Source organism: Malus sylvestris, chromosome 9 (assembly GCF_916048215.2).
Source record: "Malus sylvestris chromosome 9, drMalSylv7.2, whole genome shotgun sequence".
NCBI classification, from domain to species: domain Eukaryota; kingdom Viridiplantae; phylum Streptophyta; class Magnoliopsida; order Rosales; family Rosaceae; genus Malus; species Malus sylvestris.
The window spans coordinates 9,629,900-9,649,261 of record NC_062268.1 but is presented as its reverse complement, the minus strand read 5'-3'; the positions used below and the strand labels follow the sequence as shown (position 1 = coordinate 9,649,261).

At 37.4% G+C, this 19,362-nt stretch overlaps 1 protein-coding gene, 1 long non-coding RNA gene and 1 pseudogene across 2 annotated transcripts; all 3 read right to left on the bottom strand.

Moving 5' to 3' along the window:
- Window positions 1–4,434: 4,434 nt before the first annotated feature.
- On the bottom strand, window positions 4,435–8,212 carry LOC126634292 (uncharacterized). The gene is made up of 2 exons (XR_007627271.1): window positions 8,003–8,212; window positions 4,435–4,648 (listed from the first exon to the last, which is right to left on the bottom strand). It is a non-coding gene; the product is annotated as an uncharacterized LOC126634292 (long non-coding RNA).
- Window positions 8,213–9,820: 1,608 nt separating this feature from the next.
- Window positions 9,821–11,333, bottom strand: LOC126633772 (pre-mRNA-processing-splicing factor 8A-like; annotated as a pseudogene).
- Window positions 11,334–12,551: 1,218 nt separating this feature from the next.
- Window positions 12,552–14,063, bottom strand: LOC126583063 (fasciclin-like arabinogalactan protein 2). The gene is made up of 2 exons (XM_050247362.1): window positions 13,450–14,063; window positions 12,552–13,353 (listed from the first exon to the last, which is right to left on the bottom strand). The coding sequence occupies exons 1-2, from the start codon at window positions 13,966–13,968 to the stop codon at window positions 12,703–12,705; spliced, it is 1,170 nt and encodes a 389-aa protein (XP_050103319.1). The 5' UTR covers window positions 13,969–14,063; the 3' UTR covers window positions 12,552–12,702.
- Between the last annotated feature and the right edge of the window lie 5,299 nt (window positions 14,064–19,362).

Genomic DNA, 19,362 nt, shown 5'->3' with positions numbered 1-19,362 from the left:
CATGTGTACTCCATCCTGACAACATTCCATAAGCCGGAAAATCACTTATAGTCCATAAGACAGCAGCCTTCATCGTAAAACTTTGGTTGGAATACCATTATAAGTTGGAGTGCCCACCTCCCACAACTCATTCAACTCGTCAATCAGTGGACGCATGTATACATCAATCTCTTTACCAGGACTGCGCGGTCCTAGTATTAAAAGAGACAACAACAAATTTGGTTGCTTCATGCACATCCAAGGCGACAAATTGTAAACAGAAAGCACCACATGCCATGTGCTATGGTCATTCCTCATTTTTCCAAAAGGATTAAATCCATCACTGGCCAACCCTAATCAAACATTTTGAATTTTTGACGCAAAATCCGGATATAAATTATCCAAATGCTTCCATGCTGAAGAATCTGAAGGATGTCTCATAAACTCATCTTTAGGACATTCAATTGCATGCCACCTCATATGTTTAGCCGTATGCTTCGACATAAAAAATCATTGCAATTGTGGTTTTAAAGGAAAATACCACATAACCTTAGCTGCGATCTTTTTTCTCGACCTATCCGCTGTGTTGGTAATTTTATATCTTGATTCACCACAAACCGAGCACACGTCAAATCCGAAGTATCTTTCCAATAGATCATGCAATCATTGGGGCATGCATCAATTTTCACATACGTCAGACCCAAGTCAATTATAAGTTTTTTTGCCTTATAACAAGATTCAGGCAAATAATCCCCTTCAGGCAACATTCTTTTAATTAACTCCAGTAAAGTTGTGAAGATCTCGTCTGGCATTCGCGATAAACACTTGATCTGATACAGTCTTACAACTGCTTCTAATTTCTTAAACTCCTTACACCCTGGCCACAAATCTTGATCTGCCTCTTCAAGCAACCTAAAAAAAGTCTCCACCTCTTCTGGACACCCTTCCCTAATAGACGGTTCAGTAAACGGCCCAACACCTTCTTCTGTTAATGGTTGGACAAATACATCATTAAAAAAGTCATGCATGCCAATCACCTCATCTCCTGTTTCTTATTCTCCAATTGACACATTTTGTTCTCCAATGTTTTGCTCGCCATGATGTCGCCAGCAAGCATTTTTATAATCTTTATCCATATCATGCAATATGAGATGTTCAATAATAGTGTTCCTAACAAAAGTATATCAATTACAACATCTTTTGCAATGACATCTAAACTTATTAGGACCAACACCATTTGCAACTGCTTGCAAGGACATCTAAACTTATCAGGACCAACACCATTTGCAACTGCTTGATCCAAAAACAAATTAATTCCAGCTGTATACGCTTCAAAATTTCGCGGTATCGTCAACCAACTCTTGTCCATGTTTTACCAGTTTACGAGGGTAAAATATTACGCTGACAGTGACACTAAGATGCCTACAATCTTGCAATCCCTATCATGTAGGCATAACTATTAGAATTTTTAATTTCTATCTTTCAACCCTCGAACTCTATCACGATTGCAATCTTTTAATTTTCAACACCTATTATAGTGAAAAAAAAATTAAAATAACAACAAAAAGTTATCAAAATTATGCTCATCTAATCCATTCTAGTAAATAACAATAAATTAAAATAACAATTATAGTGCAAAAGTTATATTTAATATTGTTAATTTAACATAAATGCTTATAAATATTATTCATTCCATTTTCTCATAACAATTCAAATTGTAAAAAAAAATTAATTTAACATAATATATTCTTATATTACTAAAAATGATAAGTTTATGTTATATTAATATTGTTAATTTAACATAAATGCTTATAAATATTATTCATTTCATTTTCTCATAACCATTCAAATTGCAAAAAAAATTAATTTAACATAATATATTTTTATATTACTAAATATTATAAGTTTATGTTATATTTAATATTGTTAATTTAACATAAAAACTTATAAATATTATTCATTCCATTTTCTCATAAAAATTCAAATTGCAAAAAAGAAATTATTTAACATAATATATTCTTATATTACTAAATATTATAAGTTTATGTTATGTTTCATATTTTTAATTTAACATAAATGGTTATAAATATTATTCATTCCATTTTCTCATAACAATTCAAATTGCTAAAAAAAATAAATTAATTTAACATAATATATTCTTATATTACTAAATATTATAATTTTATGTTATATTTAATATTTTTAATTTAACATAGATTCTTATAAATATTATTCATTCCATTTTCTCATAACAATTCAAATTATTCCCATCTAATCCATTCTAGTAAATAACAACAAAAAATTATCAAAATAACAACAAATTAAAATAACAATTAGAGTGCAAAAAAAATTAATTTAACATAATATATTCTTATATTACTCAATATTATAAGTTTATGTTATATTTAATATTGTTAATTTAACATAAATGGTTATAAATATTATTCATTCCATTTTCTCATAACAATTCAAATTATTCTCATCTAATCCATTCTAGTAAATAACAACAAAAAATTATCAAAATAACAACAAATTAAAATACCAATTAGAGTGCAAAAAAAATTAATTTAACATAATATATTCTTAAATTACTCAATATTATAAGTTTATGTTATATTTAATGTTGTTAATTTAACATAAATGCTTATAAATAATATTCATTCCATTTTCTCATAACAATTCAAGTGACAAAATTAATTAATTCGCCTAAATATTAATTAATTTAACAAAAATAGTAGAAATTTATCTAACTACTTAAATTACAATTTTTAAATAAATAAACTTGTGTATTATACAATTTAAAAATTAAGGAATTTAGTGATAGAAACCTGAATTATAGAAGAATTCCGTCTTCGATCAATTCTTTATGTACTCAACCAACTCAAATAAATTCCCTACAAAAATAAATTGTATCAAAAAATTAAACATAAGAGAAGAAAATAAAAATATTACAAGCAAGAAAAACTTACCGTTGTGAAGAATGAACTTGCAAGAACTCGGGAAGGTGAAAGAGAAGAAGAAATAATAATGGTGAAAGAGAGAACCAGAAGGCTTTGTAAATCGTGAGAATGAGATAAATGCAAGAGAAGAAGAAGAAAACACGGGGGAGGGTATATAAAGACCATCAATCTGTCGCTTACAACCGACACCGGGTTTCAAAATATTTAAAAAAATAAAATATATGTCGCTCAGAACCGATGCAGAAATTAAAATATATAAAAACAACAATTAGTGTCTCTTCTATATGCGACACCCATACTTTATGTCGCTTAAAAACGACACTGTTTTATTTAAAGTGACGCCAGTATTTAAAATTATTAAAATGTGTGTCGGTTATAAGCGACATTAAATGTTTACGTCGGTTTAAAAGCGACGCAGGCTTTGTAAATCCGACGTCATATTTAGTGGGTGTCGCAACTCTCTTATGCGTCACTATATTATATTAAACCAACGCAACAACTGACACTATAAGGCCCTTTTGTAATAGTGTACGTACTTTTTAAAGTTAAAATTGAGAGTTTCGAATTCTAAATCTCTAGTTTACTCCTATTATTTCTCCACTCACCTTTCACACTGGTCTAACTTGGGTGGTTGTAGATGATTTAGTTAGGTGATGAATTAGAATTCGTAATTATTAATTAAGCTTTAGATTGTAACTTTATGGAGGAATTGGTTGGTTGATGCTTGACCTATTGAGCTGCTACGGTAAATGCAGCCAACTGTGTGAACTTCACAATAAAGACTATTCCCATGTCCAAAGAGTCTCAACTGCCTACAGATACATCACAGACTTTTCATTTCTCGAACGCATCAAAGGCCAATGGTGATTGTCTCAACCAGACTAGTTGACTGTGTCAAAGCCTCTCATATTAAAGGGTCTAACTATCAGGACGACGCTACTTATCCGACACATGTTATAAAAGAGCAGGAGTAACTGTATTTGGTCTCATTCAATTTCACGTTAGTTTCATACATTTGAGTCTGATGCCCTAAACAAATGATTGTCGCACAAAACAACCACTTCAACATATACTCACAAAATTCTAACGTGTAATTAAGATATACTCATCAGATACATGTCTGTTATATATGGTCCACTAATCGCTTTTTGAAAACCTAAGAAGAATTATTTATGTGAATTGTAGTATTTATTGGGAGTTTGTGGTCCTATAGTGTCCATTTATCGGACTAGTAAGTTGCAACTCACATAGTTTCTTCTTTAAAGGTCAAGACTTAAGTGCTTAATTAGGTTAGTTGAGGACCTGTGGCCTTTGTTTTCAGTTGAGGTATGCTAATCGTGCCCTTAAATTCGAATCCCTTGTTTGCCTGGCTTCATCGGTGCTACAAATTTGTCGGCATATTTGTGTCATAATATCAATAAAAATCCCCGTCTTTGGTTGTTGGGAAAAACTTAGAGTACACACTCTAACACAAGTGTTGAAGAGACAACACAAGTAAACAAATTACTTGTATATTACACACACAAAATATCACAACACTCACAAGGACACAACTTTAGAAGCAATGACACTCACTCACTTTCTAGAGACACACTCTAGATCACTCACACTCCTACAAGACTATTCTTGCTTCTCACTCTCACTTGGTTGCCTACTACTACTACTTGATTTCTTGTTGGTTGATTTTTTAGCAACACACACACACACACCTAGTGGTTTTTTCGACTACACTTGCCCACCGCCTTTGGGCTTTGCATGGCAGCCACACAATTGTTATAATAGCTAGACAATTCTAGCTTGTTCCCACCGACACACTCATGCTAGAAGATTCTAGCATATGCATGTTTTCTCCTTTGTTTCTTCATCATGGGCTAGTCCTTATTATTTAGGCTGGTGTTGTACTTTTAACATTCCCCCTCAACACCAGCTCATTCTTTCACCCATGTTGAGTTGACGACGAAGCTTTTTCTTGCACATCCATTTGCATGATATGGGTTTCACATCTCTTTGCTTTGGCACTGGATTCCAAGCTTGATTTAGCTCCGCTGCAGTGACCTCTTCTCCCAACTTTGAGCCACTTAGGTTCAGCTCATTCTTCTTCTATGGCTACATTGGCGTATTTAGGATTTGGCTTCCTGATTCTTGTTGACCTCCTTAGTTGTGATTGTGGAGTTGATATTTCCACTTCACTAGGTCTATCTTCTTCTGGTTGTTGTTATACGTCAGCTTGCCAAGGATTTTGGGGCACTGTTTGCTCAACACCATCACCATCAAGTGAATCTTTAAACTCATCTGGTCTCGACTGGATTTGAACAATTTGCTCATCCATCTTTTGCTGCAACTTATCTTTTATCTTTCTCGAATCAGGCAACCCTTCCTTTTCTGAGGACCACCAAGAAGATGCTTTATCAAACACCGCATCTCGTGATGTGTAACACATTCCATTCGTAGGATCACAACATTTCCACCCTTTTGTTTGGCTGTCGTATCCCACAAAGATACATCGAACTGCCTTCTTGTCAAACTTGCTACGTAGGTGACTTGGAACAAATACGTAGCACACACAGCCAAATACTCGAAAGTAACTAAATGTAGGTTTCATATCCCACAGTTTTTCAAAGGGTGAGACAAATTCTAACCTTGGTTGAGGAAGCCTGTTGATCACTTAAGCTGCATTTTTCATAGCTTCTGCCCAAAACCTTCCTAGAACATTCTTGGCATGGAGCATACTTCAACATATTTCTGCAAGATGCCGGTTCTTTCTTTCCGCTACGCCATTCTGTTGTGGCATGTTAGCACATGTGAACTGGTGACGTATTCTACAATCTCTTAGATACTGGGAAAACTCATTCGAGGTATATTCTCCTCCATTATCCGTGCGTATGCAACGAATCTTCTTTCCCACTTCTCCTTCAACTGTCTCCTTAAACTCTTTAAATTTTGAAAATGTTTTAGATTTTTCTTTCATAAAGAAAACCCACACATACCTAGAGAAGTCATCAATGAATGTGACCATGTATCGCATCCCACTTATCGATGGTTGCTTGACAGGCTCGAACACATCGGAATGAACCAACTCCAACGGCTCTTTTGCTTTAAACTTTGACTCTTTATATGGTAGTTGATGTGCTTTACCATACTGGCATCCTGCACAAACTGTGTCTGTTCTCACGTCAAGCTGAGGTAGCCCCTTAAACATTGACTTTTTCATCATCACATTTAGCTTGTGATAGCTAATGTAACCCAATCTCATGTGCCATAAATCTGTTGTCTCGTTCTTCCTTGTCTTGTCTACGTATGCAGTTTCTGTTGACAATACATAGACTGACTGCAGTCGTTGTCCCTCCATTGTTGGTGTCACTAAGATCTTAAGGTGTTGATACACATTCACATCTCGTGGACCAAACAAGACATAATTTCCCAATGACGTTAGTTGTGGCATTGAAAGCAGATTTTTCTTCATACCTGGAACATGGTAGACATTTTGAAGCGGCACATGGTTAGTGTTGTATTGGGGCTCAATTACTGTCTTACCGATGTGAGCAATCGGTAGCCTTGAGTCGTTAGCCGTCACCACTGAGCGGCCTCCTTTGTACTTAGTCAGACTTTGTAACTTTTTCTCACCACCTGTCATATGGTTTGAGCAACCTGAATCCACGATCCAATCGTTCTGGTAGTCAATCAACTCCGGACTTGCTACTGTGAGAGCTGACTCTTGCTTCTCCATAGTAACGGATGCTTCAGCGTACCATTCTTCCTCCAGGGCTAGAGACTCAATGACGTCCCAATCATGTTCATTTTTCTTTTCTGAGTTGGCGACGTTACTTTCTGCAGGCCTTTTGAACCAACAATCCTTCGCTATGTGGCCCTTCTTTCCATAATTGTAGCACTTGCCCTTAAACCTTTTATTATTCTGGGACTGAGCATGGTTGCCGTGATACTTCAGAGCTCCCCGTGGTCGAGAACTCCCTCCTCCTTGATGACCTGTTGCCTTGTCATCATTTCTTTTAGATCCACTACCAGCACACCGCTTAAAGCTGCCTTTACTTTCGGTGTAGAGCGCTTCATCCTCACCTCTTGACGAGACCCCTCTTATTTGCTTTGCCAAAGTTTCTTGATCAGCAAGCAAATTCTCAAACTCAACAAGTGATGGTTGGGTCGGCCATCCTTGTACAGCGGCAACGAAGCCTATATATTCGGGTCTCAATCCATGGATAATTATTTTTTTTATCCTGGATTCTACAATGGCAGCACTAGGATCTAACTCAGAAATTTCACGGCAAATAGACTTTACCTTGTGGAAATATTAGGCAATCGTCATGTCTCGTTGGGCCACTGATAACAACTCATTCTCGAGAAGCTAGGGTCTTGTATCGTTCCTTTTTGAAAAGAGTGTGGCGAAGGTGTCCCACTCTTCTTTTGGTGTCTTGGCCTTCCATATGTGCTCTAACATGTCATCTTCAACTGTGGTTTTTAAGGCAAACATAGTCTTACCTGCCTTGATCTTCCACTTCCTCAAACTGTCATTGGTGTCTTCTTCCGGCTGCGTAACTTCATTACCGCCGACGACATCCCAAAGATCTTGGCCTTGTAGGTAAGACTCAATACACGTTGCCCATGTGTTGTAATTTTTGTTGTTCAACTTCTTGATTCCTCCAACAACTTAAAGATCTCCCATCGTGTTGGCAAAACTTCGATAAGCCGAACAAGATTAACGAATAATCTTGCGAAGTACTAAACTTCTCACGATTCTTAAAAACTTCACTAAAGATGGTCCCTGATCGTACCGCGCTAATACCAATTGTTGGGAAAAAACTAGAGTACACAACTCTAACACAAGTGTTGGAGAGACAACACAAGTAAACAAATTACTTGTATTACACACACAAAATATTACAACACTCACAAGGACACAACTTTAGAAGCAATAACACTCACTCACTTTCTAGAGACACACTCTAGATCACTCACACTCCTACAAGACTATTCTGGCTTCTCACTCTCACTTGGTTGCCTACTACTACTTGATTTCTTGTTGGTTGATTTTTTAGCAACACACACACACACCTATTTATAGGTGTGGTTTTGCCGACTACAATTGCCCACCGCCTTTGGGCTTTGCATGGCAGCCACACAATTGTTATAATAGCTAGACAATTCTAGCTTGTTCCCACCAACACACTCATGCTAGAAGATTCTAGCATATGCATGTTTTCTCCTTTGTTTCTTCATCATGGGCCAGTCCTTATTATTTGGGCTGGTGTTGCACTTTTAACATTGGCTTAATGGCATTGGCAAACTACTATCTCATCCAAATTCTGAGGGCATTAAAATATTTTAAAAAAGGGTTGGCATTTGGGCGGCTTAATTATTCAGCATTTCAGGCTATCCCAAACTTTAACTGTCATTTCAAGCTCAAGTACAGGAGAACAACTCATATGGCAAAAGTGAACCCTTATCATAGTGTCCCATACGATGACAAAAGTATACCGTTACTGTAGCATTCCGTGGCATGTAAGTCCTCCAAGTACAAGGTAGGTTTGGTTTTAAGATTGATCACGGAGTCAGACTTCAACTTATTTTTCAACTAAATTTGAGAATGAACCAAGTCATTTCATACGGTTCCAACAACAACCAAAAAACTAATTTCACTACTTGATGAAATCAAATAACAAGATTATTTACTAAATTCTATGAAACGAAGTTGAAGTCCTTTCATGTCCATACTAAAGCTAAGAACTTCCAGAGACTGCAAAGTAAAATATAGATAGAATAAATGAATACTTGTTTGGTAGAAAACGAAAACACGAATATATAGGAGGACCAGGTAAAGACAGCCCTTAAACCAAGAGTTCCTGCAACATAGACTCAAACTCAAAGACATCGAATACTATGTCTTGTACACAAAGCAGAGGGAAAGATCAACAATTAGGTAAAACAGAAAAGAAAATCAACATCCTTCAAATACATGTTACCGTTACATAATCAACGAAACAAATATATAAAAGTGCTGTGAAATTATAGTAATACCAAGTTACGAACCATAAACAGCCTTATAACGCCTGAATCATGAAGCAAAAATCATGTCACCGTGAAAAGCTATGAAGCGTGTTGCTACTTTATTATATGTAAAGACGTTTAGAGAAATTAACTCTCTTATTCATGTTGAATATGTAAGGAAGACTAACAAACGTTAAGAACAAAAGTCATATATTAAATTGAGGTATTTCAATATCCAGTAAAATACTTACTTCTACATGCAGTGATTAGGACAAAAGAACGGAGAAGGATTTACTCGAAGTGATCGTCACGACCTCCCTCTACTGTGGCACCTTCCTCCATGTTGCAGATCTCAAGGAAATGGATCGGGCAGTGGTCCTGGTGATAGTACTCCCTCAGCATCCCAAGCTTCATGTCATACTTCATGCTTGCTGTATGCCTCACCCCCATGAAGTTGTAGTTCTACGGGCCATTATCAGGAATCTTGAAGAATCCAAGAAACCAGTCGCTGAGAATCATCTGAGCTTTCTCAGAATGGGTTGGAAAGGTATCCTTGTGGATTAACTTTGCTTCCGCTGTCTCCTGTATTAGCACTACGTCCCCACTCATAACCCGCCAGAGTAAGCTTACATGCAGGCAACCAGCAAGAACCTGGAGTGAAGCTGCAGGTTAAAATGTTGCACTTCTCCCCATTCTCTTGCTTGGTGTTCTCCAGCCATGCGACATCCTGGAAAGAAAGCTGAGGAAGCTCATTTGGCTGCGTGTGCATCCACCCCAATGGCTCTAAATCATTGAGGAAATCATTCTCAGAAAGAGCTGATGGCAGATGAACTTGCTGGTGCGTCCCCCACTGTGGTGGCATGACCATGCGTCGAATTTCCTTAACCCGAGGGTTGTCGGGTGGGCTTACACCGTGCAAGTAACCAGCAATTTGCATCATGCCTCTAGTGTGTCCACCAGAGAGGATTTTTCTCCAAGACATGGTACTGCTTAAATTCTGTGCGAACTCTCCACCCTTTGTCGTAAGCCAAAGTCTGCCGGTCCTTCTGGAACAAAGTACTTACATATGCGCGGTATTCCCATATCCCGTGACTCTTTCAAATCTTCTAGGGTTAGACGCCGATTTTGTGTCTGACCTTCCTGCCTAATTTCATTGCATATTCTGCCAAACACGTTGAGAACCTATAATTTCACTCTCCCATGGTTGTACGTAACGGGAAATATTTGGAATCAGCTGGTCCTCTTCATGACTCATTCCACTCCTAGAGTGTGTCACACCCAAATCTGTCTGTTGACTGTATCCGAGGTCACTTTGTGGAATCAATATGTGACCCATAGATAACACGGCAAGCCCTTCAATTTCTTTTGTTGTGTAAAACATGACTAGTGGAAACCTGCTACGCATTTCGAATTCAATCCAATCTTAATACGAGTCTGAATTTATTTTCGCATTTAACCAGCAAATCAAGCAGCCTTTGTGTATGCACAGTCGTTTCACAGAAGTAAGTCATAAGACCGATAAGGGCCTTTTCCATTTGTTGACAATTTTTGTGAATATTGTGGTCCCTGGGGACATAAGGATCTGCCTCACACGATTCTCAAACACCTTCATGTGTCCATCATCAACTCGTAAGAAAGCAACGGCAGGCCTCTTCTTTGTCTTCTTATTCTGCAATTCTTTTGTGCTGCTAAATGCTTCTCGATTCATTTACCTAGGGAAGTATCTAACTTCAAAACGACACATGCTGAAGAGCAAATTTGGATTATTCTTGCTGTATCTCCCACTCTAAAGCTGTGATGCTTCAAGGGAGACGGTTCTTCATATCGAAGAAAACGCTTCTCCCAAGATTGGCATCATGGTTCATGAGCCTCATTATAGCATCTCTTGGCCAGCACTTCTAATTATTAAATCCGACCATATTTTCATTATTGGGATCCGGATGCTCAGTCAGATATCGCTGGATAAGGTCTCGAGCTCCCTCATGAGTGAAGCTGAACAACATATGCACCCTGTCCATGTACCGAGAGTAGAGCCTGATAGGATGCCGAGTCTCAACCTTTGTGTCCAATAGGTGGTGAACTCATTTGGCCTCTGTAGTCTAGAAAATTTTGGTAGTTTCAGCTCAATCAAGTTCTGTAGTCTGGAAAAATTTGGTAGCTAAGCGACGGAAACATGTGAGTCTTCTTTTGAGCCTTGGTTTCTGATGCAGCTCATTCAACAGAAAACACTTGAACAATTTCTGATATATCACACGAACTTTAACTGGATATGACGCAGGGCCATGCTCCTTGTACCATTCTAATAGCTGACAGCAACGACACTTCGTCCGCGAACGTGATTGCGCCGGTCAAATGGTATAAAACCTTGACTTTCCGGCTCTGCTCCCACGGCATCGGCATATTCTCGAGCAGCTTGTAAACGGAGTGAGGAATGAACTTGAGCGCCCCCAAATACACCCGCGTTTTTCATCTCTTTTCTCCAGCTTTTTTTTTTTCCTTCCAAAATTTTCCTTAATCTTTTTTTCACAGCAGCTGAAACAACTTTACCTTCCTTTTCATCTAACTATCATAGACAATATTCACTCTCAGCTTCATAGCATGTGGGTACACAAAAGACGTGAAAACGCTCACAGCAAAGTTCAACCAAGAATTGAACTCTAGTTTAATACCAAAGTGAAAATATTTTTTTTTTTTGATAAATTTAAAATTCTCTTGCAATTTCACATTTGTCAAATACAACTTCAGTCCAGAAGGAGGTATTTATAAGATTACAAAGGAGCAGTAATAGGAAGTAAATTAAACCAAACCTTTGTCCACAAGACCAATAAATCTAGACCAAATCAGATCCCTAATTAGATCAAAACAAATCTCTAAAATACTTTCTTTTATATTTTTCAACATGCAGTTGATTATAAAGTAGCTACAAAATTGCGTAACCTTCAAACACTTCAGAGATTTTTAGAGACAATAAATGTATAACCAATTTCGTGCTGCTTAAGGACTTCTAAATGCTCTAGAATTGCACAAGCACTTATTTTTAGCAAGGAAACATCAGCATTGTTTATGACCAACTGCGTGGTACTAGCGGACCATCAAACACTTCAAAACTATACAAGTACTTATTTTTAAAAAGAAAACACTCACACAAGGAAGCCGACTCTTTAGAGTCTCCCATTTGGGTGTCCGACACTACTACGCTCCAATCAACCATGGAGCCCTAGAACAATTTTTAAGCTGTCTGTGGAGACTGGTCTGCACCATCACTAGCAAAACATAGCAGTATGCCTAGTATGGCTTGCAATCTCCTCGCTCAGTTTCCTACAAGGCTTCAGGTTTATAAATAACCAAGTTAAACAAGAAAATCAATAACCCACACTTACTACTCATAATTAATTCTCTTTATTCAGATTCTCTCAAACTACTATTTTGACTTACGCATCGGAGATCCTTTGGCTGACAACCTCTCCTGATCTTTTGGGGTTCGTCAATTAGGCTATGGTGTTTATTATTTTGCAGTTGCGATTTCGTCAATCTAACTTTGTACGAAATTTGCATTCACAATACCCATACATAATCTTTAATACGAAATTTGCAAATCATTATACACCTTAATTTCACTTCACAACAATATTCTCTTTGTGTTTAAATGGTATAACATGCAAAATAATTGTAATAACACAATACATCTTTACAACATATTATTCACCAGATTAAATTAAAGAAATAAAAATCAATCACAAAAATAATACCCTTCTCAAACCAATCACAAAAGCAAAACCCCGACGCAAAAACTCAAAACAACCGCGACCAATCTCCCACCGTCCAATCCCGCAACTCCATTCTTCTCACTATCAGCCGTCTGATCTTCCGAATCATCCGATGGTGCCTCAGCCGAATCATCCACCTCCTTCGGTGCGGGAGCCACCGTCGCCTTAAACAGTTCCGTTGGCTGCAATACCTTGTTCACCTTATAAACCACCAACGGCTCCTGATCGATCACCGTCCCCGTGATCTTCGCCGTCACCACCTCCGTCTCCAAATTGACAACCTCACCGTCACTCTGAACCGTGAAATCGAACTTCTTCGCCTTGTCTGTGGCCAGCGTGTTGACGAGGCCGTTGTTGGATTTGAGATCCTGGAGGGACTGGTAGACCGGGACACCGTGGTAGAGCAGCAGCGACAGCTTCTGGGACGCCGTTAGTTTTTTGTACTTGGGGAGGAATGCGTTGACGACGGAGTCAGTCGGGCAGAACACCGTCAGGCCACCGTCGATGTTTGTCTCGAAGGTGAAGTCGGCTCCGGAAGCTTTGAGCAAGTCGGCGAAGGCTTTGCAGCCTTGCTTTGAGATGATGGCCGTTAGATTCAGCTGGCTTGGTCCGGCAGTTGGCGCCTCGGCTTCAGCGGAAGTTAGTACCTGAAAAAAGGTAGTTGTTTCATGTTATATGTCGGTGGAGTAACATGGCAACGTCCACTAGCTGTACCTGTCCAGTGGACAAAATTAAACGTATACCTGACTGATTTGCAAGACAGAGATGTTGTACGGCATCTCCAGCACAGACTTGACATAGAAGGAGTTGAGTTTACCATCATTGTCTTCAGCTCCAAACCCGACTTTACCGCCCTTGAGGTTGGTGATGTTCACGTACCCGGAGGTCCCGGCCGCCACCCCTGTGGCCTGGAACATGCTGCTAGCCAAGGTGGTGCCGTGGGTGATCTGGTGAAGTTTCTTGGAGCCAAAGTAATCCACGAGAACATGGAGGGAGAGTACATTTTTTATGGTGTAAATCGGGAGTCCTTTGGAAATGAGGGATGACATGGCGGCATTGTCGAGGGCGAGGACGGTGATGGTCTGGCGGCGGTTGATCTCAGTGGCGAGGTGGGTAAGGCTGAGGTAGTGGTTGAAGGTGGTGAGGGAGGGGTGCTTGTCGAGTATGCGCGTAATGTTGTGCGCTTGGGACGTTGAGGATAGGAGGAAGAGGAAGAGGGCAGAGAGGGCTAGGGTGGCGGTGATGGCTGATGGTTTCTGCATGGTGGAATGTAGAGGGGATGAATGGAAGGAAGGAGGTGTGTGGTTATATGCGATAAGTGATGAGTGATGGGCAAGCAATGTAGTAGCTAGTGCTGTACAGTGGTGTTTAATGTGGTGTATACGGTCCTTCAAAATGTTGCCAGCTTGGTTTAGGTAGGGATGGATGGATGAGGGCATATAATGTATTAGTGGGCCCTTGGGATGATAATTGCATTTATATAATTGTGAGTTTATGAGATTATACCTTACCTTTACGTATAGAACGCACATTATATATGGTAACATCAGTCACTCACGCTCACATGTATAACAATGATTCATTTTAGAAAGAAACTTACAATGAAAATGTAACTGTGGTGGTATGTTTAGTTAATTACACATTGTCATGCATTTTAACTTTCGCACACAATAGTGCATGATTGACTTAAATACAATTATACTTACGTATTTGTTGTATGAAAGTTCTTCTCATCATGCCTTACAAATACGTGGACGACTAATGCTAGCACTCTTACAAAGAGACGCGTGCATAGCATTCCGGGCTAATAACATGATGTCAAGTGAAAAAGTTAAAATAAACAGTATCGTGTTATTGGTTTAAGGTGTCGCAGTTGCATACTATAAGTGTAGGTAAAGGGTAATCACCTAGCTAGTAGTCACCAGAGTTAACAACAATGTTGCCTAGAGGATGTTTAAGTTCCTAAAAAGAGCAATGATTGGAATTTGAAGCTGTGATTGAACCATACTGGTTAAACATGAAAGCCATGGGTCAGGCACTTAGATTAATAAGAGAGAAATGATTGAATTAGTTGATACATGATTTTCCAAAGATCAAGCTGGTTAATAACATAGAATCATAGATTTGAATATAATTAAGGACTTTTATTCTTCCTATGGGTCCCTAAATTTGAAAAATGGGATGTCAAAACATAATTATTTTGATATAATTTTGAATATAAAGTAGATAAAATGGCAGCATCATTGTCCTCATGCATACGGCCAAGCAAGTAATTATGCTAATCCAGGAGGTGATTAAGCTATATAATAATCCTGATTAGCCAAAACAAACAAACAAAAAGGAATTAAATTAAGCTAACAACGTGTGTCGGCAGAAGTATACTCCAGAAAAGCCAGATTGGTTTGAAGAAAGAAACTTGTGAGAGGTTGGACTACATGGACACCGACGCTTGATCTCCTTAACAAAAATACAAATATACAAAATAAATAAACGTATAAAAAGATTCAATAATATTATGATAGCTAGCATTTTATTTTCAAACATATTTTTTATGGTTGCATTGTCTTCTCTCTAACAAGTGAAATTAATTTTTCTTTTGTTGGCGTTTTCTATTTGTGTGTGAATATATTAACTTAATTTATCCTCGCACTATGAATATATTAATCAACTTTTTCAGCTGCAGATTGAAGGGAATGAACTTCTGTACAGAAAAAGAAAAAAGGAAATTAAAGTAGGTGATTATTGGCTTGTTTAGTGGGTGTAGTGTAGGTATATATTGTAGGACCTTGCTGAAGTTGAGTGATGTATGGGGGCACACCACAGGATACTTGATAATTTTTTTTTTTAAATACAAGGATATTAGTAATTAAAAGGATTTTGTTACTGAAGAGTTAGCCAACTGAGTCTCTCGCATATGTTGGATACGGTCTATTTTGAGCAAGCTTCATCTTTTTTAAAGCAATTATTATTGTCTAATATTTCTAGAATTTCTCAACCTCGCCACATTATCTTGTAATTTCTCTCTTGTCGGGTTTTTGCCCTTTTGTTTAACCAAAAGAAAAAGCAACAAAGGTTTTCATAAAACTCGTCAAAATTTCATAATCTTGCTAAATTGTTATGAATGGGCTACACAGTGATCTAGGGCTCCTTCGATGACGCAATTGTTGTTTGGTAAAGTTACTAATGTTAAGACTGGAGTTCTTAAATTAGATAATATTCTAATATATCGTGTATTCTAAGTTTTATTTTGAGCGGTAAAACTTTCTATAGTTAGTTTGGAATTGGTCCTTATTCAATTTTAACCACCAAACGAGTGTTGAAGATAACAACAATCTATGCTCATTAAGTTTTGGCTACGGAGCCCAATCAACCTTGCTTCATTGATATGCCAAGATGCCACCAACTATAATTGAGTTACAGCATGTATACCTTTATACTACAAAGTTATTTCTCTACTTATTCTTCTTCTTGTTTTGATTGTTTGGGTTGAGAATTTCATGTCTTTATGACATACCGAGGAATTTTAGACACAGTCATGCATGCAAAACAGAAAGATTGACCAAAAAATAAAAGAAAGATTATATAAAGGGATATCAATTCAGATTCTCTTCGGGTCTTTGACGGATTAGAGTTTGGGCCTTTCAAGAGAGCGAGAAAGAGATATGGGCTGTTGAAGACCTTGATTTTGTAAGAGGTCAGTCAGTGGAATGAACTAATAAGGACGACATGACTTAAATTGAGTGGCTTGGAGACCCTGATCTGTCGGCTCCAGACACAGACATCCAGAAAAAATCTAAATTCAAGGGATATAAACTGAGTAGATAAGTAGATACAATGCAGATATCGAAGACGGATTCACAAATAACTACTCTTTGTTGTAAATGTTTTGTTTATGTCTTTGTATGTGACCATGCAATTAATACATTTCAAATCCATCTATATAATGGGTTCCTTAGATTTAGACCTTTACAACTCTTAAATTCTTGATAAAAACCCACATGTATGATATATAACTTCTAAATAAAACCCAAATTTTGAATATGATGTCATGTTGAATAAAAGGCGTCCATGCATTTGTGTTTATTTACAAAATCATGCCACCATATCTCTCATACGTTTTAATTTTGTATGAACTCCCCCAATCCAAAACCTAATTAGATCAACTATATACGGACATATATTCTACATTATGTATACTAATAATACCATAAAAAGAAGTAGGTAAATTAATTTTGTTAAAAATTAAAAAAGAAGATACATTAACTTTGTAAAAATTCAAAGATAGGCACATTATTTTCATATAAAATAAACAGTAGATAAGTTATTTTCATATTAGGTAAATTATTTTCATATATATAATTATACAGTAGGTAAACTACTTTTATAAAATTAAACAATAGATATTGTTGAAATTAAACACTAAATTAGGTATATTCAAATTGAAATATATTGTTGAAATTAAAAATATTTCCAAATCAGTTCCTATATCTAGAACCAGATTTCATGGCTACAATATCTTGCCAAATTCAATGCACGTGATCAATTAAAACGTAATTACAAGACCTTTCCATACTGGCTTAGATGAGGGTATATTAGGAATCCAAAAAATATAAAACTGACACGCACACTTAATTTGGTAAGTTGCTTAGTTGGATTCTAATTATTGGGTTTTATTCAAATAAATATGATATGACGGGTTATAGGCTAAAAAAAAAGAGTTTGGAGGGGGAAAGTTAAATTTTCAGGTAATGGGTATATCCTCAATCTTTTGGTATTTGCAAATCCTCGTCCAAACATATGGCTACAAAACAAGCAGGGGATCAATTAACTGTGGAAAAATTGTCTTTGCAGAAGGAGCAACCCAACACAAGGAGTTTAACAAGTCAAAATATTCTGTCTCAGTTCTTGGAGGATTAGAGGCCATGAGCTGGAGGGACAATATCAGACCAGGCAATGGGGAAGAGAAGGTGTTTCTGAATTCATCTGGAAAGATTACCTACACCAAATTCACAATTAACAAATTAGGAATCCAAAAATTGGAAGTTTTCAACTTGTAAAGATACTGCACTACTTAAACTGATGAAAGAAAAAACAGATACGAACGTACCTTACAGTTGCAAACGATGAGGGTTACATTTTTGGAGCAAGCAAACTCTTTTAGAAAATCTTCCAGTGTAGGGAAATATTTCCATGGCCCATTGAAGGCGTTGAGTAAATTGTCTTCGTCCCAAAATTCGTTCAGTGAGATGGTGGTCTCCCTTAAACTTGGAGCTTTCAGAGAAATTTTGGACTTCAAATAACCAGAGAAGTCAAAAGAAACTAGATTTGGAGCAGTGATTGTGGCTTTCAAACTATCATGACTTCCATATATATGTAATCGTTTTAGGTGCTGAGCATGAACAACAATATGCTTCGAGTTGCAGGAATCATACAACATTATACTCTCAAGGAGCGAAAAGCTCGATGAAATAAACGTAAAAGGTTCAAGATTCGGAGCATCCCAAACTACAATAACCCGAGCATTGCAATGCTTAACTTCCAAGAACTTGAGACTAGAACTCACAAGATTAATGTTATCGTCTTTTTCAAAATAGGAGGAAGTTCAAGACAAATACTCAATGGAAGGGCACTCCTGAATTAAGAAAAATAGAGCATCACTTTCGAAGCGCACGGCTTTGAAGCTCATAGTTTTCAAAGAGGGAAGAAGGCTTCTATGCATAGTCTTCTCATTACTTGTGTGCATATTCTTTATTCTCATGTACCTCAAACTGAGAGTAGTTAAAGATTTTGCATCAAGAAAACTCATTCGAGATAAGCAGTAGTAGTTTTGCATCGAGTCCCAATCGCTCTGAAATAATCTACCTAGGGTTCTGTCTAACTCTTTGATGTTTCTCTCAAATGAGCAACTCAACAACTTATCTACGATATTGGCGTCCTCTTTGTACAAGTACCCTGTCATGTGAACCCTAAGTTTATCTAATGTATCTTTCCTTTGCTCATCCTTCTCAAAGAGTTCCAGGCATTTCTTCAAGATGTTGATGAACTTTCTGTGTTGATCATGATCAAGATTTTCGTCATCACGACCCTCATCGAAATCTAATATGGAGCCCGAACACCACACGAGGTCCCATTGCTTGGAAAGAATGGAACTTTAACGAAAAACTCCCGATAATGTTCACTTTAACGAAAAACCACATTTTTACACAAAAAAATCAATCATAGTACTATTCACTTTACCCTTTATTTTGTCCTTGTCGTTAAAACTCAAAGTTTTCAAGCTCTTTTCATTAGTTTTCTTTGAAAGAAAGCTCATCTGGACAGCAGCTTTAGCGGGAAGGACTTGGATGATGTTTTGGATGACAAGGTCAGGCAAGTGAAACCCTAATGGCTGACGACGGCCACGGCCGTTTTGGTTATGATGGAGTTTGGGTTGCGGATTTTTTTCTCTCTTTTGCGAATGCATGCGTGAATGCCGACGGTAGTAAAAGAGGGTGTTTTATAAGCATTAAGGAATTAATATCCTTTTTCAACCATAAAAACAGGAATTAATATCCTTTAGCTAAAAGGAATAGAAAACCTTGACCTATAAGCAAATACAAAACCTTGTAGTTTTTGGTTTGGCTCGATCTTCGGGGAGATGTAAAATGCCTTGAACA

Bases quoted from the DNA above. Each gene is read 5' to 3' on its own strand.
- LOC126583063 (XM_050247362.1), bottom strand. From the start codon at position 13,968: ATGCAGAAACCATCAGCCATCACCGCCACCCTAGCCCTCTCTGCCCTC. The intron at 13,354-13,449 runs GTATACGTTTAA...ACCTTTTTTCAG, and splicing joins CTGTCTTGCAAATCAGTCAG to GTACTAACTTCCGCTGAAGC.